At 42.2% G+C, this 27,468-nt stretch overlaps 1 protein-coding gene across 1 annotated transcript in view; it reads right to left on the bottom strand.

The window, feature by feature from the left end:
* Positions 1 to 14,773, bottom strand: part of FAXC (failed axon connections homolog, metaxin like GST domain containing) — a 42,894-nt gene extending 28,121 nt beyond the window's left edge. Inside the window, exon 1 of the mRNA XM_089665237.1 lies at positions 14,348 to 14,773. Within this exon, the coding sequence (XP_089521363.1) occupies positions 14,348 to 14,610 (263 nt within the window). The 5' untranslated portion in view covers positions 14,611 to 14,773. The remainder of the gene's footprint in view (positions 1 to 14,347) is intronic.
* Between the last annotated feature and the right edge of the window lie 12,695 nt (positions 14,774 to 27,468).

Below are 27,468 nucleotides of genomic sequence, written 5' to 3'. Positions count from 1 at the left end.
CATAGGTTGTCTTTCAGTTTTAAAGATCATTGTTTCACAAACTGGGCGTGATGAAAATTAAATAAAACAAATGACAAATATGTTATACATACCAGCTCTCTGGAATACATATCAGCTCTCTCATCCACTTTAACCCAGCCATACATGCATTGACACCGGTCCAGCAGGAATTGGACAAATTTCAATCCTTGTATGGGTAAGGCTGGCTGTATACAAGTTGATCCATCAATCGACCTTTGTACAACCTATTGGAAATTTTTCTCTCGATTATCACCACCAGCTATAGCTGATGGTGCTGATCAGTGTGTTCAAGCAGCAGGGAAGCCTCCCCGCTGTCAGAATACAATAGTTCAGCAGAAGGATTCCACACTGAATGTGTGGATGGGGGAATCCAGTCATTTTCTTTCATTCAACCCACTGAAAGAAGGAAAACTACTCATGTATGGCCAGCCTAGGTCAATTATAAACACCGCTTAAATTGTGCAGGCAGCAGTAGCAAAGAGGCGCCTTTACCCTTTACATATTTATTAACCACATATTTTTTTCCATCATCAGTATGCGTTAGCCATCTCATATAATATTATATACACATTACCCCCATATTCGACACCAGGATAAAACCAAGAAAACAAGGAAATGTTTTTTGTAGACGAGATTCTTACATAAAGATGTTACTTAGGGCACCAAAAGATCCGTACCTATAGGCTCTAGTAATGAAAATCTGGCCCTGGTCAACTATAGGTCAACTGAGTCAACCAAATTCCAAAAAAGCCAAATTCACAGTAACTGATAGTAAGAATACTAGTCAAAAAATTACAACACACACTATATTGCCAAAAGTATTGGGACGCCTGCCTTTACACGCACATAAACTTTAATGGCATCCCAGTCTTAGTCCGTAGGGTTCAATATTGAGTTGACCCACCCTTTGCAGCTATAACAACTTCAACTCTTCTGGGAAGGCTGTCCACAAGGTTAGGAGTGTGTCTATGGGAATGTTTGACCAATCTTCCAGAAGCGCATTTGTAAGGTCAGGCACTGATGTCAGACAGAAGAAAAACGAGCAAATGCTTCGACTCCTGCTCTGGACGCTGGACTTCACAGTGACTGTAACCACACAAAGGAGGCCTAAAGGATGCACGTCTTGCTGCCCTCAACGGACTAGGGAAATCCAAATTAACTGCATATAAAAAAACAAACAGAGGGCGCACTGGCCTAGTGCATTACCTAAGAAAATTGGTTTATTGATATAATTGGTAAAAGATATACTCACAAAAGGATAAAAATCAAAGGCACATCATATGAGATACAGCATGGTTTAATCTCCCTGGATGGCATCTAAAAGGGGATTATAGACCTCCAAATGGCTGACACATTTCGAGGCTACACCTCTTCCTCAGAGCCAGATGTGCCTTTGATTTATATCCTTTTGTGAGTATATCACTTTTTATACAATAAACCAATTTTCTTAGGTAATACACTAGGCTAGTGTGCCCTGTTTTTTTATATACTGATGTCAGACCAGAAGGCCTGGCTCGCAGTCTCCACTCTAATTCATCCCAAAGGTGTTCTATCAGGTTGAGGTCAGTGTGCAGGCCAGTCGGACTTGCTCATCCATGTCTTTATGGACCTTTGTTTGTGCACTGGTGAGCAGTCATGTTGGAACAGGAAGGGGCCATCCTCAAACTGTTCCCACAAAGTTTGGAGCATGAAATTGTCCAAAATGTCTTGGTATGATAATTCCTTAAGAGTTCGCTTCACTGGAACTAAAGGCCAAGCCTAACCCCTGAAAAACAACCCCACACCATAATCCATCCCCCCCCCCCCACCCAAACTTTACATTTGGCACAATGCAGTCAGGTAAGTACTGTTCTCCTGGCAACTGCCAAACCCAGACATGTCCATTGGATTGACAGACAGAGAAGCATGATTCATTACTCCAGAGAACATGTCTCCACTGCTTTAGAGTCCAGTGGTGGAGTGCTTTACACCACTGCATCCGAAATTTTGCATTACACTTGGTGATGTAAGGCTTGGATGCAGCTGCTCGGCCATGGAAACCCATTCCATTAAGCTCTCTACGTACTGCTGTGCTACTCTGAAGGCCACATGAAGTTTGGAGGTCTTTAGCTTATGACTCTGCAGACAGTTGGCGACTTCTGCACACTGTGTGCTTCAGCATGCGCTGACTCCGCTCTGTTATTTTACGTGGGCTACCACTTTGTGACTGAGTTGCTGTTGTTCCCAGTTGCTCTTCCACTTTATTATAATACCGCTAACAGTTGATCGTGGAATATTTAGTAGCAAGGAAATTTCACAGATGGACTTATTGCATAGTTGGCAACATATCACAGTACCACACTTGAATTCACTGAGCTTTTGATAGCGATCCATTCTTTCAAAAATGTTTGCAGAAGCAGTCTATATGCCTAGGTGCTTGATTTTATACACCTATGGTCATGGAGGTGATTCCAATGACTTGGAGAGGTTCCAAATACGTTTGGCAATATAGTGTATAATATATCATACATGGACAAAGTGCATTGGTGGACAAAAGTCAACACCTACTGGTGGGGATAGGCATACACTTAAAGTGGTTCCAAAGGCTGAAGGTTTTTTTACATTCATGCATTCTATTGGCTTCCGCTGCTGTCAGTCACAGCCAGTGAGCCAATTAGGAGAGAGAGGAGCTGGGCTGAGCTGCAGCTCTGTGTGTGAATCGACATGCAGACTAGTGACACAGGAGTGAGCCTGCTTGGTTACCCCCATTACAAGCTGATGCTCTGGGGGCACTTGGCAGGAGGGAGGGACTAGGGTATCAAGTGGGGGACCTGAGGAAAATCCGGGCTGTTATGTGCAAAACCATTACTACACAGAGCAGGTCAGTATCACATGTTCGTTATTTTTTCCCCAAAAAATGACTTGGATAGCATTTTAAAATCTAAACCCAATAACAATAAAAATGTGATAAATTGCAGCTTACCTTAGCTGTAATAGCTGCATGAATTTTCTTTTTTTCAGGCTAAGTACAATGCTATAATCTTTCCAAGCTATCTTTTGTAAACTACATAACCCCGCCTCCCATGAGAGGGGGACGTGTTTGTAATCCAAATCAGGAGAGCAGGCAGTCCTGACATTGTGCTTTTCCATAGACATGGTAATGACTGCATTTTGTTACCCAGGAGGAGTGTGATACTGGCAATATCACCAGCTGAAAATAAAAGGAAAAAAAGCCAGGAAAACGCAGCCTCTGGCAGAGCGATTTCAATGTCTCTGTCAGAGGGAAACCTATTGGATTTACACCTTGGATGTATTATCTCTAAAAAAGGAGCTGGAACTAAGCTCAATCCTGTAGAGATCCTGTAGAGATATCTGCCCTTCATCTATGCAGCTATTTATTTAATTATGTATATATTATTAAGGAAGACTTTCCGTTCGCACTTTATAGTAATGATGTTTCCTTAAATAATTCCAGACATATCTCTTTTTCTTCCTTTCTCCATTTAAACAAGGATCCCTTTTAGAATATAATAGTGGGATAAACGAGATATTATACCTATAGACAACCATAGTAAGCACACTTACATAGAGTGTTTTTAAGCTGACTCAGTAATATATTAATATGTTATGATGTATCTACTTTTTAATAGTTTCCAATTTCATTCTCTTACATTTTCTTTGATATCTTCTATATAATTTCATTTTCTGTTATCTGATCTAATGTATTCTCTCTCTCTCTATATATACATACATACATGATTATTTCAGTTGGTTAATGTGCTATCTCCATCTCAATGGGTTAAGATTACAAGTGTGTATAATAATTATTATTTTTCTTTGTATACCCATTTTAATTTTTTAAACAATTTCTAAGTTTCCTAATAGCCAAGTGTTTTATAGCATTAAAAGTAATAGGTTTTTAGGACTGAGGAGCAACCTGCTTGTCCACCCGCCCCATCCTTCCCATTCTCCCACCACCTTTGCTGATATAATACTGCCGGTGAGTCTTCGGGGCTTTGGTCTGATGAAGGAGTCCTTTGTGCATGCTCCGAAACGCATTACCACCCCCACCTTATGTCACCTCTAATGTATGCATTCCATGACTCCTCCCGAGGTTCTACAGCCATCTTAGTTCCAACATCCCTGTGTTCCATGGGTCACGCTGCCCCTGGATGACTGGACGGCCCTTAACCCATACCATCAGGAACATCGGTTGATTTACTATGTCGAGCCTGTCATGTTTCGACTTCCTGTAAGTGGAATTTTATCTTTGTATGTTAATAAACTGCCAATGCTACACTTAGAGGCGCCTTCTTTCCATGTCTTTTTGCATTAGAGCTTTGCTTCCAACTCTATGAAGATCTGCCTCAGTGTCTGTCAGGCTTCCCTATCCTTGATATCCATTCTGGCACCCCCGTAGTGGCTACAAAGGTCTGGTTCCAGCAGGAGCGCCCCATGGACTATACACTCTATTTACTAATTAGGTGACTTGTGAAGGCAATTGGTTCCACTAAATTTTAGTTAGGGGTATCAGAGTAAAGGGGGCTGAATACAAATGCAGGCCACACTTTTCAGATAGTTATTTGTAAAAACTTTTTAAAACCATTTATCATTTTCCTTCCACTTCACAATTATGTGCCACTTTGTGTTGGTCTATCACATAAAATCCCCAAAAAATTAAATTTACGTTTTTGGTTGTAACATGACAAAATGTGGAAAATTTAAAGGGGTATGAAAACCTTTTCAAGGCACTGTACAATGGCTAAGGAATATGAGGCTATTTTATAGAACAAGATGCACCATATGGTGTACATCCTGCACACACACAATGCTAAACATTGGTTTATGAGCACCAGTGAAATTCCAAGATAGCCTAAAGCTTTTTTGAAGATAAGGGTAGCAATACTCCATACTGAGTCTTTAATATTAGTTGGCTATTTTATTGTTTCTAACATATGTATGTACTGTATGACCACAGAGCCATACCTATAGCAATGCCTCTTGTTGGGTCAGTTATAATATATATCATCTGGTGTACTGAATGCTAAAACGTAGTTTTTGGTGGAGCTTGGCAGGATGTCAGCCTCTGTCGGGTTTTTATTACTGTCTTTGCTCCCACTTAAGAGATTCATTCTCTCTACTTGTTCTGGTAACTATTATTTTCAGTGTAGAGAGTGACGAGAAATTCTCAACTTTTGAGTTGTCATAGGAACAGGAAGTTGAAGGGAAATCTTTAAATCTTTGATGGCTCTAAAGCTGGGTATACTTGTATTGAAATTTGTCCTGTTCAGCAGGAGAAATAGTGTGGCCTAATTTTATAGCTGGGTACACACTGTCTGAATATCAGCTGGTTCAGCAGGAACTGGCCAACATTTGGACCCCATGTATACAGCCGTCCTCCCAGTCTAAGGAACGGCTTTTGTCAAAGGGGCATGCTGGAAAACCAGCATCCAATCAGTGCTCGCAGCCAATGGTTGCAAGCACTGATTAGTGTGTTCTAGTGGTGGTCGTGGAGTGGGGGCATAGTCTTCCTGTAAGAACACAAAGGCACAGCAGGAAAAATTGCTGCACTTGTACAGCGATTTCTCAGGTATTTTTTTGTCCAGCCCACTGGGTTGATCAAAAAAAAAATTGATATGTGTACCAGGCATAAGTTGGCTTTAGGGAGCAAACGTGTAAAAGCATTGATATGTAAATGAGTTGTAATACCAGGGATTTCTAGCAGTCTCATGTAATGTGTCTCCGGTTCATGACTGTCTCTTGAAGTATGTCTCCAGTCTAAAACAACACTTAAAGCATGTTCACAGTCTCTGACCATCTCCTGTAGCATGCCCATAGTCTTTGAGCATCTCCCGTTACCTGTTCACTGTCTCTGACCACCTCTTATAACATTACTGCAGTCTCTGACCATCCCCTATTGCATGCCTATAGTCTTTAAAGCCCAACTCTGGGCATATAAAAAATCATGCTAAAATCCGTTACTAGTGTTGTGCTGCTAGTAGAAATCAAACACCTTCATCAAACACAGAAACTACCTTACTGTGTGTACATGTTCTCTTACATAAAGCAGTGTATAACACCACACACATTCATATGTAAAACCCAAACTAAAGTGGTTGCAACCCTTAAAAAAATGCTCCTGTCCCTTTAAGGCACGAAATATAGCACAGTGCTTTTGCCATGTCAATTGTCCCTTTCTACGTTCTACAATACCTGGTTGATCCTGCCTGTTCTTGTCTTTCCCTGTGTGTACTGGCCACACCTATCATGGCTGCTGATCTCTGATACTGTGGTCAGATTATGTGCCTCCATCCTGCTGTGTATTCAGCGTCTCTGCATCTCCCCCTTTCTCCCTGTAATTTCTGTAATTTGTGTGAGAGCTGTGAAGCTGATCTTCTCTCCGCCCCTCCACTCCGCTCCTGCCTTGACTGAGTATGCTGCTGCAGCTGCTCCTCCCCTGTGGTAAAGTATAAAGTAACATCTATTATATACTTGTGTCCTCTCTGTTTCAGGAACATATTAAGTACAGTATGTGTAGTTTTTTTACATTATAAACCAGGCCAGGGCTGCTGTGTGGTCACATGTCCTCCCTCCCACTGCACTCCTTAGATCAAGAAGGAGAGCTGAGGAGGACATGGGACCACACAGCAGGGCTGGGCAAAGAAGGTATTTTGCTTCATACTTAAAAAAACAAACAAAACACACACTGTATTTAAAGTGGTAGTAAACTAATTTATTTATACTTTCACCTACAGGTAAGCTCATAACAAAACTTATAATAAAGCTTACCTGTAGGTAAAATGAATATCTCCTACACGTTCACTGTTTAGGAGATATTCTAGTGAGCGGCAGCCGGTGACATCACTGGTGCATGTGCTCTGAAGGAACGGCATACCTGTGCCATTCCTTTAGAGCTGTGTGACGCAGCTATAACTCCCGCACGCTTGTGCGGGAGTGACGTCATCGTGGCTTCAGTCATTCAAGTGGCCACAGCTCCGAAACCTGGAAGGAAGACCGGGTGAAGATGGAAGCCTCTGCAGTGGTGATAGTGCGCCGCTGGAAGACTTCGCACTCAGGTAAGTCTTTCATAATGTGCTAGTATGATATGCATAAAACATTATGACACTACCTTGCAGGGGAAAATCTTTTTTTTTTTTTCTTTTTTTTTTTAAGGTTTACAACTACTTTAAAATGTTCTTAAAACAAAGAGGATAAAAGAATATAATAGATGTGACTTTACAACTACTTTAAGTAATATAATACTATAAAGTCATAAATTAATAATAAATAGTAAATAAACTGCTCTGTAATTCATGTGAAATCAGTTCAGCAATAATGTGCAACAGTCCTCCACGTAAGTCTCTTCAATGATCACTGCTTCTTAATATCACTTCAATCTTCCAATGATTACTTCCCACCCCAGTGTAACACAACAAACAGTTCTATGTAGACACCACGTGCCACCTTAAGGCTCCCAGAACTCTCACCTTCAGTACAGTAAAATGATCATGTATCAATCAGACACCACGGACTCCCAGCTTTTTTGGAAAGAACCACTTCTCCTATCCACTGGGTTTTCTCTAGATGCACTTCACAGTATCTCCTGGAATTAAAGTGTGTGGCCCCTTTAAGATTCATCACCTGCAATACTTCAGCTTCGACCACCTCCTGCTTAGTGCGTGATGATGTCACTAGGCCCCATCCGATGAGTTTTGTCAAATGCACATGGCTTCGTCAGAGGAATAGACAGTTCAGTAAAGCGGCAGGGATTTGCACACTAATGACATGCTTGTTTTGATAGCTGTTTGCTTTATTCTTAGTGGCAACATATAATTCATTCAGCTATGAATAAGTGAGGACTATTAGAACATTCATTGTATCATCCTTTGCAGTGGGACTGCAAGGATTATTTGCTCATTTATATCTAGGGGAGCAATAAAAGGAGATTTATTTACCCAATCCTTCATTCCTCCCTGCAGCTAGACTGGTCCCCCCAGCATCTGCACCCCAATTCTCCACCAGTATAGGGTTCTGAAGTCATCAAGACCAGAGCAGGGTCTAAATCCCTGCACTGGACATGAGAATGTCAAGGGACAGTCCACCGCCTGATCATGGGGGAGCACTGCCTCCTGGGGGAGCGGAGGATTGGGTAAATACTAATGTTTCTCCTCTCTGCTAGACAAAACAAGCTACATCCTTTGCTGTGCAAGCACAGGCCCACTGCAAAGGATCATTTTTATTTGCCTGGAGTTAGGTTTTAAGCATCTCTTGTTGCATATCCACAGTCTCTTGACACCTTTCTGCTGCATTACATTCACTAAATATTTTGAATGGCCCTTGGTTGATGTCAAGGGAAGCTGGAAGCCCACTCTATGAAGAAATTTGACCACCACTGCCCTTTTCAATCCAAAACTTAGAAAAAGGTTTAGATTTACATACACCTTATATTTCTTTTATTATTAGTTCCATTGTTCAAATATCCCGCTAAATTTAATGGCCAGTAAAACAAATTGCCAGGTGTGGTGAGAAGATTATTTTAAAACCCAGCACCATCTAAAACAATACTTATTTTGTTTTGAATATAATGGGGACAGGATTAAACTTCTATCAGGATTTTATTCCTGTGTGTAAACCTATTGTGGAGATGTCACCTCACTTCCTGCCAGGACAGGAAGTTATGGGAAATCTCTCCAGTGCAGGCACAGACAAAAACAAAAGCACATTTTTAGTAGACTAAGGAAGAGTTAAAGTATAACTAAAGGCAAACCTTTTTTTTTTTTTTGACAGAGTGGAGATGGATTAGAACATCTTTCAGCTTTTTTTTGCTGCTTGTACCCCTGTTAGGGATATTCACCCTTTTTATTTGTCCTGTTTACCAATGTCATTGAAAGTGAAGGTAAAACAAAATCCCAAAATTTGGGCTGTTCCCAGAAAAGTAATAGAGGGGAAATCTTCCATTGGGGATACTAGTTCTCGTGACCTGGGGGGCTCCAACAAATTCCCTTAATTTGCAGGAATTTCCTCTCACTTTCTGTTTGGCTAATGGGCAGGAAATGAAGTGAAGGGAAATCTCCGCAATGGGACACAGATGACAAAAAAAATAAATAAATATAGGGGTTATAACTCTCCCTTGCTCTATCCAAAATGGAAAAAAAATACATTTGCCTGTAGTTCTACTTTAACATTTCTGACACCATCTGCCCTGGTGTCCTGTAACAGTGGGTTGAATGAAAAAAAATTATTTCATTCTACCATCCACATATTCGATGTGGATGGGGTAAACCCTACAGAAATTTTAGCTCTTACCTGTTCTATCTAAAACTAAAAAACTTTGTCTGGAGTTAGGCTTTAAGGTTTTTCACCACTTGCCCTTCAGAGGATTTACCCCCCTTCCTGTCCAGGCCATTTTTTGCAAGACGGTGCTGCATTACTTTGACTAACAATTGCGCAGTCATGCAACAAATTTAAATTTTTGTCCTTTTTTTCACACAAATTGAGCTTTCCTTTGGTGCTATTTTATTGGCTGTGAGTTTTTTATTTTTTGCACTATAAACAAAAAAAGACTGACAAGTTTGATTAAAAAAAACGAAATTTTGGACTTTTTGCTATAAAACATGTCCAGTAAAAAAAAAATTTATGTTTTATACTAGTAATGGAGGCGATCAGCGACTTTTAGCAGGACTGGGGGAATGCGGCGGGCATTCTGACTAACTGCCACTGCCATCCCCAGTGACACTAATACAGTGATCAGTGCTAATAAAAAACACTGACACTGTACTAATGACACTGTGCAGGAAGGGGTTAACATCTGGGGCGATCAAAGGGTTAACTGTGTGCTGTGTGTGTTTTACTATGTGCTGTGCTTTACTGTGTAAGCACGCTGCTTTGTATGCCTCTGCTATGCAGCGTGCTGGAGCTGACAGGGGACAGATCTGTATTGTTTACATATAGACCTCTCCCTCATCATTGATACTCAGCCAGGACCTGGTGATTGAAGCTGAAGCCTCCAATGGTGGCATGGGTAGGGTGTGCATGCCCCCTACCCAGAAATACAAAATCACGTATATATATATATTTGTGATTTTGCGCAGCCCTGTAGCAGTAGCTCTGCTATAGGGCGGTCAGGAAGCAGTTAAGCACAGGGCCGCTCCTCTCTATGAGCAGGTCCTCTGCTGATTGGAGCAGAATGATAAAGATATCAGTTTTATGACATCTGTGCCCATTCAGTTGTTGTCCACATTTTGACAGGGGACAGGGGCGGACCTGGCTCTATTGGGGGCTGGATGTAAACAAACATGTGTGTTTACATCAGGCTTCCTCTGATCCATCCAGAACCTGGAGAGACTTGCAGGCAGGTGGAAGTAAAAGGACACAATGCATTTACATTTGTCTGCCCATAGAGCTGCATAGACTTTCCAGTTAGGTCCACCTGAAAAACTGACAGGCAGACCTGATTGGAAAGCCCTTGAAAAAGGGGCCTTAAAGTGGAAGCAAAGTGAAAACACCTCTATTTCAATGGTCTGACACCTGAGCTGGCATCTTCTCCTGAGTTTCTTCTGGGTACCAGTCTTCGGCCATTCGGCCATCTCGTTTGGCCAGTGCAGGATGACATCCCACGCATGCGTGGCAGTCATATATCCGGAACACTGACACTGTAACGGAAATGTAAACAAAGCTGCGCATGCACAGATTGTGTACATTCCTCAGAGAATTGCAAACAGGCAGGCAAGTTTATTTGATTGCAAAATAGGCATTGTAAGCCTCTTCTGACAGTTGCTGACATCTCACTGTAAAAACTTTAAAAATAAACAGCTGTTACAAGAATCAGGAGTCTGTTTACAAGTCAGCACTGCCACGAATGTGCAATAGAGCAAAAGGACTAAACATGCTGCTGGTATGTTCCAAACTCCCTGACATGACAACTAGCTCTGAATTCCTTCGCACGTGGTGTCAGCACTGCCTACTTCATTTCTGATGGATAATCAAAGAACACAGACCTCTCCTCATCTTCTCCCCACTCTTCATCTCCCCTTCTCATACAAAGGCAGAGAACACCGGAAGTTATCAACTCACAAGATTTCTGCCAAAACCAAGTATGTTTTGCACTTTTTGAACACGTGTAACAAAACACTTTGAATAGTGTACTTAGTAGACCAAAGGAGAGCAAACGAGGGTGGTCATACACAGGGGCGGACTAACCATTTGGAAACTCGGGCACTGCCCGAGGGTCAGTAAGGGGCCCCATGAGATGCCCCCGATGCCTTTTTCATAGGCTTTTTTGAGTTTGGGAAAGGACACGGGGCCCCATGATCCCCTATTGCCCGGGGGCCCCATGAGTTGTCAGTCCACCCCGGCCATACAACACTGTACCCAGGTGAAAACAGTGATTTCTTTTGGTGGTATTTAATCATCACTGTTTTTTTTTTATTTTTTGCGCTATAAACAAAAAAGATCAATTTTTATTTATGCGTTTTTCTTTGTTTCTGGTATAACATTTTGCAAATAAATAATCTTTCTACACAAATTTAGGTCAACATGTATTCTGCTACATGTCTTTGAAAGTAACCCAAACCAGTATTTATTTTTTAGTTGGTAGGAAAGGTATAGAGTCCACAAACTATGGGATATATCTAAAAATTGATAAATCCTGATGCACTGATGGCTGATCTCATTTCTTGAAGCCCAAAAATGCCAGGACAGTACAAATACCCCCAAATGACCACTTTTTGGAAAGTAGACAGTCTAAGGTATTTAGGAAGAGGCATGGTGAGTTTTTTTAAGTTTTAGATTTTTTTTTTTCATACTGTCACCAATGCAGTAAAGCGTCATTATATAGCTAGTGCTGTGGTAATCAGGGACACTGGCTGGCAACAATATGTTAAAAAAAATTGAAAATTTCAAAAAAAAATTAGTTTTTTAAAAAATGTTTAAATTTTTTAAATTTTTAATGATTTTTTTCTACTCCTGTGACCAGAGCAATACAATGTTACCATAGTAACATTGTACAACTCTGGGCAAGCGATCAGGATTTTTTTTTCACATTATGATTGCTTATACCAACGAATTTCATGAAACTGCTTCATTCAGTAGTTTTTGTTGTGATGATCTGTGATTGGCCATAGCTGATCACATACTGCAGGTGGGCTCTGATTGGCCCAGTCTGGACATGTGACCACTGTGACCAATCACAGCTCGTGGCACAGTTGTAAGCAATGAATGGCATGAAAGGAAGCCATTTATTGTTTACAACTGTCATGTGATCTGCTGTGATTGGTCACAGCGATCATATGACACTGGAAGTGGACCTGTGTAGTGATCTGTCATCAGCCATGTCCCGTGGACACAGCTGGTGACAGATTGCGCCAGAGTGCGGCCTGTGGGGCACGCACGAGACACAATCCTAGGAGGACATATCATATGATTTCCTCCCAGAATAATAGGGTTCCTGCTCAGCCATCATCGTACGTTAGGCCGGCCAGGAAGGAGTTAAAAGCAGCGTTTTTGATGCCCAGTGTGTATGAGACCTAAACCCTCCGTTTTTTAACTACTTTTAGCAGCTGTTTAAATCACTTTCTGAGTACGCTGCTTCTTCATCTATTAATCATGTTTAATCCAGTCCCATGACAACTGCCACAAGTTTTCTGTTTCAGGGTCAGTCCTATCTCTTGCAGTGTCCTATTGAGCCACCCTTACATGCAGGGACTAGAGTCATGTCTTCTAACACTGTGTTCATCAATATAAACACACAGCCTCATAGCCTAGGATGGCAAGGCACTCCCTTGCTCCTATCTCCTCCCCATCCCTTTTCCAAATGAATAGACTGACTTGAGACTGCACTGTAAACTGTTAAAAACATACAGTCAAAGATCTCTTGGCTGTACTTCTCCTGTGGCCTGTTTTCACCTGACAGCTGACTGAATCCCACTGTCAGCTGACGTCACTCAGCTGGTCCAGGCTGGGGAAAGATCCTGACTTCACAGTTGATTCACTGAGAGGCTAACCCAGCCACTCCCTCCCCCTCCATGGCCCAGCCCTCCAGTGAGCGTGCCGGGGGGGGGGGGGGGGTAGAACAGACAGCGGTGACTATCACCACTCTCTGCTCACGGCGGTGGTGAGAACTCAGTGATCAGCGGTCATGTGGTCGCTGAGTTCTCACACTTGGAGCTGGTAGGGGGACACATGCAGCAATTTAAAAAAAAACAAAGCCCATACTTCTCTCTTCTGTGAAGAAGTCCAGGAAAGCAGCACCGAGGGAGCAGGAGCAAGAGCAGCAATGAAAATTGTAAATAGCAAGTGCTATGGTAAGAATTTTAACGAGTACACTGGGAAATGTTTATTTTATTGTGCTCAATGTGTTAAGGTGAAAAACCACTGAGGGTTTAAAGTGGTTGTAAGGGCAGGAGGTTTTTCTCTTTCATCTATTCTATGTACAAAACCTCCTGTGTGCTGCTCCCCCTACAGCCCCCACCCCAATACTATTATATATATAATATATTATATAATATATATATATAATGCTGCACATGTATGTATAGCCTATTCTGTTGCGTATACTGTGTTTATGCCTGTCTGCTCACCAGTAGGCCTATAGCCAGTCTATTACAGTACACAGCCTTGTTTAGCCATCATCCATGCTGGGAAATGATGATGGTGTTGCATGTTGAAGCCAATGTCAAAGGCTATGTTTGGGAAGATTTGGCAGGCCATACAAGAGTATTATAGAGTAGCAAACATCCAATGTAGGCCAGCATGCCAAAACCAGCGTTCTCCATTCACTGCACTCTCAGATCTGGTCATTAGAGATGTCCCCACCTATTATTGTTTACAACTAAACATGACATTCCAGTAAGTGAATTACCTGTCAAAGGATGCAATTGAATCGAAGATCTTGATTTTTAAACAAAGTAAAACATAACAAAACAACTGACACTGACATATCCCATTGCCTTCTGACCTGAACAAAAACAATGTTTCATTCCTATAGTTTACAGGATACATGTTTACTTCTGGCACTTCAAGAATCTGCAGATTTTGCTTTCTCTTTTATCTGATTCTAAGGGATTAATACAAAGAGTGAAAGGGGTTAATCCTGTGCAGAATGTCAACAAGACTTGCCTAGTAAGCACATTGATGCTGAAAGAATTGTGTATATAGGAACAGGACCATATCAAACCCACCTGATTGGGGTTCTAGTATTGGCACGAAGCTGTCAATGTCAAATCACCAGCCCATGCCAACCTGTACAGCTGTCAGTGTGCTCTGATCCTGATCTGTCAAAACAGTGTTTACCATTTGTAACATAGGGGATCCCTCCAAAGCAGACCAGACAGGAGGATGTGTCCCTCACCTGATTGCCAGCAGCTCATGGAGTAGGTATGCAGCAGCAGCCAGCAGGGCCCCCCCAGTCAGATAGAGGGTTTTCTTCCACCAGGAATCCGATCCCAGCCCTGACATAACGCCAGTGTAATCCTGCACAGGGAAAGCGATGATGTCCCCATAAAAGGAGTAGTTGTCCTCGGATCCCGCACACCAGCACAGGGAGAAGGTCTGATTCCTGCTCAGATCAACCACACAAGACCTGGACGAGGCCAGACCAACACCCCAGTGCATGCTGTGTGCACTGTCCTCTGCAGCCTAGGAGATGCATGAAAATAACAAGGGGCTGCAAAGCTGGAAGGCTACATTCAGCCTCTGGAAACAAGGAGCCAGGAGAGGCAACGTGATGATGATGATGATGATGATCACTAGCAGGGAGGAGGCAGAGCAAGCATCATATGGGGATGCCACTCCTACACCTCCTCTCTGCTGCTTGATCTTCCCTTCCTCTTTGTGCTCTGCTGATGTCATGCTCCATCCTCACTGGAAGAAGAAACGAAGCTCTGTATCTAAACATTCACAGGGTTAGATCCATGCAATCATTACACTTGAAAGGTAGCGAAGATTCAAACTGAGCCAAAAATATATTCCTTTACTGCTAATTTATGTTACAAAAGTCTTCCAATCTACTTTACTTGAGACTAGCACAAGTATTGATATAGCTCTGACAATTTACACAGCACTTTACATGCCCTGCTGCAAGGAGCTTACAATCTAAGGTCACATTATTTATTTCAAGTACTTTTATAGCGCCGTCAATTTACGCAGCGCTTTACATATATATTGTACATTCACATCAGTCCCTAACCCTCAGGGGGCGTACAGTCTAAGGTCCCTAACTCACATTCATACATACACATATACAGGGGCGGACTGACAACTCATGGGGCCCCCAGGCAATAGGGGATCATGGGGCCCCTGTGTCCTTGCCCAAACTCAAAAAAGCCTATGAAAAAGGTACCAGGGGCATCTCATGGGGCCCCCTACTGACCCCAGGCCCTCGGGCAGTGCCCGAGTTTCCAAATGGTCAGTCCACCCTTGCACATATATATATTGAACATTCACATCAGTCCCTAACCCTCAAGGGGCGTACAATCTAAGATCCCTAGCTTACATTCATACATACACATACTAGGGACAATTTAGACAGGATCCAATTCACCTACCAGCATGTCTTTGGAGTACACATGCATATATACTGCACACCAGGGGCGGACTAACAACTCATTTACAATATGGGATCATGGGGCCCCTGTGTTCTCACCCACACTCAAACCACACCCAAAAAAAGCCTATGAAAGGTACCAGGGACATCTCATGGGGCCCCCTACTGATCCTGGGCCCTGAATGGTCAGTCCGCCCCTGCTGTACACACAACTAGCACCAATTTGGAGCAGCATGTCTTTGGAGCATGAAACCAAAGGATCTGTAGGAAAACCACGCAAGCACAAGCAGAACACAAAAAACTCCAGATAGCAAACTGATGGCGCTATATAAATCCTGTATAATAATAATAATAGTGTCCAAACCAAGATCCGAAGTGGGAAGAAGAGCTAACTACTAAGACATTCTGTTGTCCATATGTTTTAACTAAAGGGTAGGTAGGTGCATTGAACTTTCCATTTTTGTGTATATCTATTCAGTTGTATCCAATTCTCAGCAATTCTTTGGTCCGTCATTCTGAGCACCATGTCTGATGTGCTTGATTTTTTTGAGGTAGGTCACTAAGTCTTTCTTCAACCCTCTCCAATTGCTCGGCTTTGGACCAGCATGCAGAATGTGATATCACATGTACGTAGTAAATTGGTGCACACAAAGTTACATAGTTAGTCTGGCTAAAAAAAGACAAAAGTCCATCCAGTTCAACCATTAAAAAAAAAAAAGTTATAATCCTATACCCAGTTGATCCAGAGCAAAGTAAAAAAAACCAGCAGCGCATGACCCAATTTGCTCCTGAAGGGAAAAATATTCCTTCCTGATCCCCCGAGAGGCAATTGGATATTCCCTGGACCAACCTTACCTATAAATGTTAGTATCCAGTTATATTCTGTGTATCTAAGAAATAATCCAGGCTTTTTTTAAAGCAATCCACTGAGCTGGCCAGAACCAACTCTTGAGGGAGTCTATTCCACATTTTCACAGCTCTTACTGTGAAGAAATCTTTCCATGTTTGGAGATTAAATTTCTTTTCCTCCAGACATAAAGAGTGCCCCCTTGTCCTCTGTGATGACCTCAGGGTGAATAGCTCTACACCGAGTTCACTATATGAACCACTGATGTATTTATACATGTTGATCATATCCCCCCTTAATCTCCTCTTCTCAAGAGAGAATAAATTCAATTCCTCTAATCTTTCCTCATAGCTGAGCTCCTCCATGCCTCTTATCAGTTTGGTTGCCCTTCTCTGTACTTTCTCCAGTTCCCCAATATTCTTTTTGTGAATTGGTGCCCAAAATTTAACTGCATATTCCAGATGAGGTATTACTAATGATTTGTACAGGGTAATATGATATCTCTCTCTCTGGAGTCTATACCTCTTTTAATACAAGAGGAGATTTTGCTCGCTTTAGAAACTGCATCTTGGCATTGCATTCCATTATTAAGTGTTGTTGCATGGCAAGACCACTTACTGTTATCTCACATATATATTCTTATTATTATAGCCAAATTTACCACCCTAACTCCTCCCACAGTTTTTACACTACATAGACAGTAATATACCGAAACGTGCAGATTGTTCCCGATTGGTGTGCTATTACTTTGTGGAATGTTTCGCCGAATGGTTCACGAAATATCGGTGTTTTTGTGGTGAAATTGGTCCCATAGGAAGGAATGGCGGAATGTTCAAAACTAGAGTGGGAGCTGACAAAAGCTAGAGTGTGAGCTCAAAAATCAGGACATGATTTCTAAACTGCCATCACTCCCTCATTTTCAAGCCCACCTACACAAATCTTATATCAAAACGTTCAGCTATCCCTGCTGCCACTAAAAATGTCCACGGCTAAGCCATAGTCCTGATAGTTTTCACAATATGACCATTTGTTTGCAACTCATGCCGCCAATTGACATTCATTGAAACTCCACTCTAGCCACCTCAAATTTGAAGGGCAATTTCTAAACTACGACTGTGCCTTCATTTGTAATATTTCAGAGACATACTATGCATCAAATTTAGGTCTGGGTCTTGTGATTCTCACAATATAAAGCTCTTCGCTGTAGGATTTAGTTTTTAAAACTATAAATAATTAAAAGTTGAAATGCATTTCTCACTCTATCAAGCTTGCCATGAGCACTTTTTAAATTTGATCAATCAATTGGTTAGTGTAATGTTTACTATCTTTACTCACTCCAAACACTCCACACAGTTACTCTGCCCACTCCATAAAGTTACTCTGCCCAGTCCAACCTTTTCACAGTTACTCCAGCCACTCCAACCACACAACAGTTACTCAAGCCACTATACCCAGTTACTTCGCCCACTCCAGTTGTAGACTACTGGTGGAGGCAAGAACACTTCACATAATTTCCCCAGAAATTGTAGCTTTTCTAGTTAAGCTTGTGATCTACCAGAACTCCCAGATCCTTCTCCACCATTGATTCCCCCAGTTGTACTCCTCCTAGTATGTATGATGCATGCATATTCTTAGCCCCCAAGTGCATCACCTTACATTTATCAACATTAAACCTCATTTGCCACATAGTTGCCAAATTAAACAGTGCATTGAGGTCAGTTTGGAAGTTGGAGACATCCTGTTAGGACGTTATTCCACTGCACAGCTTGGTGTCACACATACTAGTGAAAATTTAAACAGGAGACAAATAACCTACCAGCATGTTTTAGGCATGTGGGAGGAAAGCTGAGCACCTGGAGGGAACCCACACAAACACTAGAACATGCAAACTCCATGCAGAGAGTGTCTTGGCCAAGAAGGTCCCCAATGCTGTTAGGCATAATTGCTAACCACTATAACCTCTAAGCCACCTGTAATTACCTTTAAGATGGCCATACACTGTGCAAATTTCAGCTGGTTCCTGAGGAACTGTCTGAAATTCAGTTGGTGGCCCTACTCCATTCAACAATAGCAGACCATTTGCTCTACTTGTGTGGAAGGAGCCTGCAGGAAATTTTTCAGCCAAACATTGGCTGCATCCAGTCAGTAGCAGCTGCTGTGCAGGTAAAATGACATCCATCAGGGCTGGCTGTCAAAATACAATAGATGCAGTGGAAGACCATAGTACTGTATAGCATTGATGGAAGAAAACGTTTGTATGACCAGCTATATTTGGCCCCATTCCCCTCCCCTAGCATATCAGGGAGAACATATATTTGTCCCTGCTTCTCCAAAGTCTTTGATGCACAACCTGCCCAACCATGGACAGCCCCTATTTCAGAATCTTCTTATTTGGACTGTGGATCACTCCAAAGTATAGCCTATACCCCACTGGGCAGGTTTATATGGCAATTATTTTCAGCAGAACTTTTCTTTCTATAAAAGTCAATGAGAATGTAAAAACTGCTGCATTTGCCCATTTATATACAGTAAGTCTTATCAGGTGGCACAGTGGCTTAGTAGTTAACTAGTAGTAGTTGGTCACATTTACCTGGACTTTTTCAGTTCCATTGAGTGTCAGGTAGATAGCCAGCATTTACACCAACTGCACATAACTTCTGCTTCCGATTGCGTAGGTGGTCACAGCAGAATTGGGAGCAGGTATCTGTCAAAATCGGGTACCCGCTCCCCAAAGGGGCAAATCCTTACAGGGGAGCGGGGGACGAGGCCTTAAAGCGACAGTTCCCCTTTTGGGTGGAGTTACGTTTTAAGTAGTTCCCCCTTTTGCTGCCATAACAGCTAATTTTTCCACCAAAACAGCCCCGACCTGTTAAGACATGGAAGCCATTGGCTCTCTGAAGGTATGCTGTGGTACTTGCACCAAGCCGTCAGTAACCATTAGGTATTGTAACTTGCAAGGTGGGGCCTCCATGGATCTTTTTTTAGCACATTCCACATGTGCTCCAATTGGATTGGGATCTAAAGAATTTGGAGGCTAAGTCACTACCTCAAACTTGTCGTGTTCCTTAAACCACTCTTGAAACATTTTTGCATTGTGGCAGGGCACGTAAAAAAGCCACTGCCATCAGGAATATGTTTCCATGAAGGGGTGTACTTGGTCAGAAACAATGTTTAGGTAGGTGGTACATGTCAAGGTAACATCCACATGAAGGGCAGGAGCCAAAGTTTTACAGCAGAACATTGCCCAAAGCACCACATTGCCTCTGCCAGCTTGCCTTCTTCCCATACTGCATCCTGGTGCCATCTCTTCCCCATGTAGGTGACGTACATGCACCCAGCCATCCAAATAATGTAAAAAAAAAAAACACATTAATCAGACCAGGCCACCTTTTTCCATTGCTCTGTGGTCCAGTTCTCATGCTCACATGCCCATTGTAGGCGCTTTTGGCTGTGAACACAGGTCAGCATGGGCATCCTGACTAGAGCTACACAGCCCCATACACAACAAACTGCAATGCCCAATCTTTCAGCTTTAAACACATCAACTTCAGGGACAACATGTTTATTTGCTGCTTAACCTGTCAGTGGTCATAAAGTTATGGCTGATCGGTGTATATCCAAAACTTAGTACTTTTGCCTCACAACACTGAGGTCCTTGGTTTCAAATCTTGGCCATATACATATATGTTGTACATTCACATCAGTCCGTAACCCTCAAGGGGTGTACAATCTAAGGTCCCTAACTCACATTCATACATACTAGGGCCAATTTAGACAGGAGCCAATTAACCTACCAGCATGTCTTTGGAGGTTGGAAGGAAACTGGAGTACCCGGAGGAAACCCACGCAGGCACAGGGAGAACATGCAAACTCCAGGCAGGTGGTGTCGTGGTTGGGATTCGAACCAGCAACCCTAGTACTGCCAGGCGGAAGTGCTAACCATTTTGAAATATGTTGATATGTAAAAGTGTATAGTGTTTGGGTTTAGATTTGTTTAACTCCACACATTGTCACTCTGTATTGCTATGCACACTTTTAATCATTCAAAAGCGGAGGAGCTGTAGTTCTGTATAAAACAATGCAAGAGTTGTAAAAAAACAAAAAAAAAAAACAAAAGATGCTGCCACCACTCCCAGAGGCACTTGTAAAAGTCCTGCTTAATCTGTCTCCCGGGAATTCCCAGAATTGTACAAAAACACCGAATAAAACGCATTATAGGGATTTTCCAAATAAACAAAACCATTAAAAGGGCTACTTTGCTGTAATACGATAATTGCCTCCTTTTACTTTAATCCGAGTTCACTTTAATCTACTGCAGCAAACATCCAAACACCTCTCACTGGGTCTAAGAGGATTACCTCTTAGCCATGTGCTGTTTGACTTTCTCTCTGCTTCTTCCATCCCAAATCACAATCAGATGTCAAAGGAGGGTTCAGGGTTTCAGTATTTATTTTTACACCTTCTGTATGTGAGAGCTGAGAGCCTGAAGTGGAAGTGTGTTTTGGAGCTGTTCTTCTGCATCACAAGCAGAGGTTCTCATATCACTAGGCTACCAGTAAAAGGGACTGGAGTAAAATGGTGCCCCACAGCCTAGATTCCGAAGTATAATGCACTAGGGGGGATTTACTAAAACTGGTGCACACAGAATCTGGTACAGCTGTTTGTAATATTCAATCAGCTTCTAACTTCAGCTTGTTCAATTAAGCTTTGACAATAATGATTTTTCATCCGAAAGAATAATCGGCCGATTTTCGAACCATTAGTGGGGCAATGACATCGGCTGATTTTTGGGGTTCCTCCTCATTTCGTTTATTGGTCATGCTGGAAAATTTCGTGAAAAATGGACGAGTTTTGCAATCATTGATGGCAACATCGGTTTACAGAACGAACGATGTTTCGTTTTTTGGCCGAAAAACCGGCCAATAAACGAACCGTCTATGGCCTGCATAAGGCTAGGTTCACATACGTGCGGGTGGTGCGGCTGCAGATCCGCACGAAAATCTGTGCAGTCACACCACCCACACAGAGGAATGCGGACCCGCGGGCGGGTGCCATTAGTTCTAATGGCACACCGCCCACACTGGAAAACGCAACCGTACTGGGAAACGAGGTTCTCGTGCAGGCTGTGTTTTCAGAAGTGCAGGGACTTCTTCCCTTTGTGTCATGGGGCACGGGAGCCCATTCGAATGAATGGGCTCCCGTGCCCGCGCAAAACGCAGCCCGCATGGCCACATATATGTGAACCAGGGGTAAGACTCCATTCACACTTATGCAACTCCAAAGTCGCACAATTTCCAGTGTAACTTTGATGTGACTTTGAGTGCGACTTTGATCCAACTTTACGTTCTCTGGCACTAAGTTGCACCAAAGTACTGAAGGAACCTTTTCTAAGTCGCATAGATCCAAATGGGTGCTACTGAAAACAATAGGCTGCAACTCTTCATGCAACAAGTCGCATGACAAGTCGCACAAGTGTGATTGGAGCCTTAAACCTAGAAGCTGATTGGTTACTATGCACAGCTGCACCAGATTATTAGTGCAGCAGCTTTAGAAAAGGTCCCCCGTTATGCCTTTACCTATGCAGCCAAAGGTTTCATTTACAGTTTGACTGTGTTTTTAAAGTTGAATTTGATACACATTCGAAATACATACAGTATAGGTCGTTTTATTTACCATAATACATGTGATTCTGTTTAGCCATGTTTATATGCATCCCAGCCTTTGTTCATTCCTATGGCCGGGGCCATTCTCATAGCGTACGAGAAGGACTAAGTACAGAAAGAAATTACATTGAACCATTTGGGATGTTCCTTTTTTGCTGCAGTAATATTTCTCTTGACAACTATTGGATGATGTCTATATGTTATGCTGTAGCGTGTAAAAGGGACTGGACCCTGCCTCAAGTTTAGCCACACGGACATATACATTCTTCTTTCACCCATGGAATGGATGCGCTTATGGGGTTCATCAATGAATTTTGTCAGGTTATTTCATATGATTGCCTTTGACTATTTTTTAGGATTTTTTTTACATCAATCAAGAGATTACTTTTGAGTGAAGATATTTTTTTCTGTCTGAATATTCCTAAGGTTTATAGCACCCTTTTAAATCATAACTGCTGTTTAAATGCTTATAAACATGGCAGAATTGCGTGATGCTGGATAAAAAGGCAGTGGATAGTCTGGCAGCTAAATCTTCTTTAGGACTGTCTGTGCTTAAAAAGAGATCCTTTGTAGACATGTATGGATTTGCCTTCAGACTGGAATTACTCAGGAGACGGCCCCAAAAGAGTCTTAAGGCTGGTACACACAGGCCGAATATCAACTAGTATTGGCTGGTACAACAGAAACTGAAAATAGTGTAAAAAATCCTCTTGCGCTAAAAATGGTGAACAACTAGTACAGCTGCCAACACTCTCCTACTAATACCTAGTGTAGTGTACAAACATAAATAAATATATATAGTGTGGCGCTCAAAATAAATAAATAAATATCAATATGTGATCAATTAATATACAAAAATAACATATGATTAATAAAATAAATACTCCATAAAAATAATGACAATAATACCTCAAGTGATCACACTCTAAAAAATCGAAGTGTCTCAAATAAATATATAAGTGCATCCATAAATAACTCAAGTGATCACACTCTAAAATGAATCAAGTGACTTAAATAAATCACATGCTTATAATTACCATATAGGTGATTAAAAAATTAATACCAACTTAATAAAAAGTGTAAAAGTGCCAAAAAATAGTGCAAAAGAATACATAAATGTCCGTTCCTTCAAAAAATCAAATATAATAATGTTCTTCAAGTGATAAATCAATTCATGCAATAAACGGTGATACTCAATGGGTGATTTGTGCCAAAATCTTCTCCAAACAGTGGCTAAAATGCCTCCTCACCTCCTCCCTGCGACCCCTAAGGGCCAACAGGCTTGTAGGATCAACCTGGATCCTAGAATCAAAGAGGGCCAACACCTTTTCCTTCCTTCTTTGTCTTTCCTGGTGGGCCTCCTACTTCCCTTATGCAGCCAAGGTGCCTTAAAGAACAATGGCTCACCAATCCAGTGAGCCAAAGAAGAAAACACCCTCTAAGTGTAGTATTAAAGACTCCTTTATTTCCAAAATGCAAAGTAGCAGAACTCACATATCTCAGCAGTCCTCCCTCCTCACCGATGTGTGGGTACACTGCATGTGAATTGGGACTTCCTGGTGTAGCAAGATGGCGTCGCACGCCGGAAGTGCGTCACCGCGCACCGGAGACTGCGGACTCGTAAACCTACGCGTTACGTCACTGACAACTCGTGACTTCCTCGGGGTACACTTCGATTTTTTAGAGTGTGATCACTTGAGGTATTATTGTCATTATTTTTATGGAGTATTTATTTTATTAATCATTATATGTTATTTTTGTATATTAATTGATCACATATTGATACAACAGAAACTGGCCGACAGGAATGAGAGTGATTTTGCGTGCATTCACGACACACAGTCATGTGAACCAAGCCTTGAACAGGGGTGCCTCATGACTGAAAATACTTTTGATGGTGACCATTACCGCCCTCCAACCTCACAGGCGAACAAGCCTTTGGTTCACATCTGTGTGGGTGCGGGTAGGGCAGCCCATTCATGTCAATGGGCTGTCTTACCCGACGAAATGCAGGGAAAGTCATCCCTGAGCCTTTTTTTAAAATTGTACCACACCAAAAACACCCCACATTTGCTAAAGTATGGGGTGCTATCAGGGGCGGACTGACAACTCACGGGGCCCCCAGGCAAAAGGGGATCATGGGGCCCCTGTGTCCTTGCCCAAATTTAAAAAAGCCTATGAAAAAGGTACCAGAGGCATCTCATGGGGCCCCCTACTGACCCCAGGGCCTCGGGCAGTGCCCGAGTTTCCAAATGGTCAGTCCGCCCCTGGGTGCTATTAAGAATTAATAGCAGAGCATTTGTCTGCTTGTCAGGAATGAGTGCAATTTTGTGTACATTCGCAGCACACAGTAACGTGAACCAAGCCTTGGACAGGGGTGCCTTATGACTGAAAATACTTTTCAAAGACACCCCAAATAGAAAAAGGTTGAGAAACTCTGGTCTACCCTGTTTCCCCAAAAATAAGACAGTGTCTTATATTAATTTTTGCTCCCAAAGATGCGCTAGGTCTTATTTTCAGGGGATGTCTTATTTTTCCATGAAGAAGAATACGGTACACATTTATTGTTAAATGAAAATAAAGGAAATTACCATTTTAGTAACCCCTTTTGATCCTCCTGTGTCATTTTGATTGCCCCCTCTGATCCTCCTGTGTCATTTTGATTGTCCCCTCTGATCCTCCTGTGTCATTTTAAGTGATCTCCCTCCCCCCACCCCTGTGCCACTGAACACCTTCACCAGACATCCCCCCCACCCCTTTATCAGACATTTCCCCCCTGGGGCCTGCCTGGGGACTGTCACTGGGCTGGCTGGGGCCTGGACCTGGGCTGGAGCAGGGTCTGCCACTGACTGAGAACCTTCAGTCATCATGAGGGCGGTGTCCCCAGAGACAGACCAGCACTCACCACCTTCGCCGTGTCCCGTCCGCTCTGATCCTCCTGTTCTTCTACACGCATCTCTCTCCCGCTCACTCCGACCTCCGCTCCGCCTCCACACAGCAATGACGTCACTGGTTGCTAGACGCCAGTCGAGGCGGCCCTAGCAACCAGTTTACGGTAAATTAATTTTCATTACAAGACAGAGCCTAGGGGGGCCTTATTTTCGGGGGGATGCCTTATATTTCACCCAGAAGGAAACCTATAAGTAGGTCTTATTTTCGGGGAAACACGGTAGTACCTTAAATAAAGTACCCTACTCATATACAGTATACTTACACATGCAAGAGATAGAGGTTTTCTAATTGTGTGGGGTTTTTTTGTTTTGTTTTTTCGGAGGGGGGGTTAATTGCTTGAACTAAATGGCCTTTTTTCAACCTTACCAACTTTGTAACTATTTGATGAGAGACTTCCAGTATACAGTGGGTATAGAAAAGAATCGCCCCTATTAAAAATAATCACATTTTGTTGCTTTGCAGCCTGAAAGGAAGACAGGCAATTTTTGTTTTATCCAGCTGTATTTACTCAACTGCAACTTATAATATCTATGTAAAAGGATATAACACCAACATGTCAGAATTTTATTTTTTCAATAACAGAATCAATGAGTTGGAAAAAGGATCACCCTGTGTCAGTATTTTGCTAAACCACCTTTGGCTTTAATTCCAGCCTTTAGTCTGTTGGGATATGTCTTTCCTAACTTTGCACATCTAGACTTTTGCAAGATTTGCCCACTCTTCTTTGAAGAACTGCTCAGGTTCAGTTACATTTGATGGTGACCATTTGTGGACTGCATTCTGGACTGGACTGGACTGGACTGCATTCTGCATATCTTCATTTCTGGCTGCTGCTGATTATTTTAAAGGTGTGGGGGGTTGGTTCTTCTTTTCTATACCCACTTAGCTTCACACCTAAAGTCAACAGTATGGCCATCTGATCCACACATTCAATAAACGGGATCAACTGTGGAATTTGTTAAATCCTTTTTTTTTGTTAAGGGATTTTGATCAGTCAGACTTGGTTTGACAAAGTAAAATCACAGTGAACAGGACCCACTAACAAGAACTGCTGCTTATCCAGTTGGTCCATAAAGGAAAGTGCATCGTCCAGCGTTATGGCAAGCGCCTTGTTAAGGCAGGTAATGACCAGATCCACAGTGGAAAAGGTCTATTTCTGTACAAAAATCTCACAAAACAGATAACATGCTGGTAAGTGCTAGAAGGAGCAAACAACATATTAGGATGATTCCAGTCTCCAACCTACTAGACTTTTTGTTTGTTTGTCATTGTTCTTCTCAAGGCAGAAGTATAACCCTAAGGTTAAACAATTTGTGCCCCTTAAAGGGCAAGATAGAAACTATTGTATTTCAGTGATTCTAATGATAAATTCTCAATACATTAGCTCACAAGTCTGCATGTCAGGAAGCTAGTAATAAATAACTTGTGCTCACTCCTGTGCAGCTAATGCTCATGCACAAGCACACAGACTAGCTCAGGCTAATACTCAGCATGCATGGACATGTAGGCGTTCATGTCGTCCCACATTGGCCCCAAGCTGCCTTTTTAAAGGAGACTCTGCTGTGTGTTAATTGCTGGATGTTCTTCAGCTCCATGTAATCCATGTGCTTGTTTTCCTGTTTATGCTGGCCTATCTTCCATTGCTGACCCGGCTTGTTCCTGACGTTGCACTGTGGTTTCTGGATTCTGACCTCTGCTTGCCTCAGACTATTCTCTGCCTGATCTCCTGGTACTGACCTTGGCTTGCTACTGGACTTTTCTCTGCCTGCTTCCCTGGTACTGACCCTGGCCTGCTTCCTGATGCCGCTGCTGTCTCACTGTATGACCCTGGCTAACCTTGACTACATCTATGACCCCAGTCCATACCACCCTTCCATTTATTCTTTTCTATGAAGAATAAGACTACAGGGGTGTGACAACCAGCTTAATAGCAAAAAAAAAAAAAAAGCAAGGCTTTGGGGTAGGAACAGGCTTAGAATTCTACAAAAAAAAAAAAAAAGGCTATCAAGTAATTAATTGCAACAGAACACATCGATAACTTAGATTGTAAGTTCCAAGGAGCAGGGCCCTCTTGTATTGAACTGTATTGTCTCCTGTTATATTGTCAAGTGCTGAGCAAACTGATGGCACTATATAAATCCTGTATAATAATAACTAAAATATCACTTTTAAAATGGACTGACTCATACCCTATTTATACTTTTTAGAAAAAACAAATAAGATGGCTCAAAACATACATTTTCCCCATTTCAAGAGTTTTTTGCAGTTATGAATCAGCTCTTCTATTTGAATAAGATTGTTTCCATTGTGGAAACAACCTCTTTATCTAGTTCCCAGAAGAGGTTTCCTAGGCAAGTTTCAAACTGTAAGCTATGAGAGCCAGATAAGTAGGAAGTATAAAATCCTTCTCGTTTATAGTATACTTCTTTGTAATAGATAGTTATAAGTACCAGAGCACCAAGGGA

This window comes from Staurois parvus, unplaced genomic scaffold (genome assembly GCF_062004578.1).
Source record: "Staurois parvus isolate SC_StPar_1 unplaced genomic scaffold, SC_StPar_1.0 ptg000048l, whole genome shotgun sequence".
Lineage (NCBI taxonomy): Eukaryota > Metazoa > Chordata > Amphibia > Anura > Ranidae > Staurois > Staurois parvus.
The sequence above is the reverse complement of the archived record's forward strand: the minus strand, read 5'-3'. Positions and strand labels throughout refer to the sequence as shown.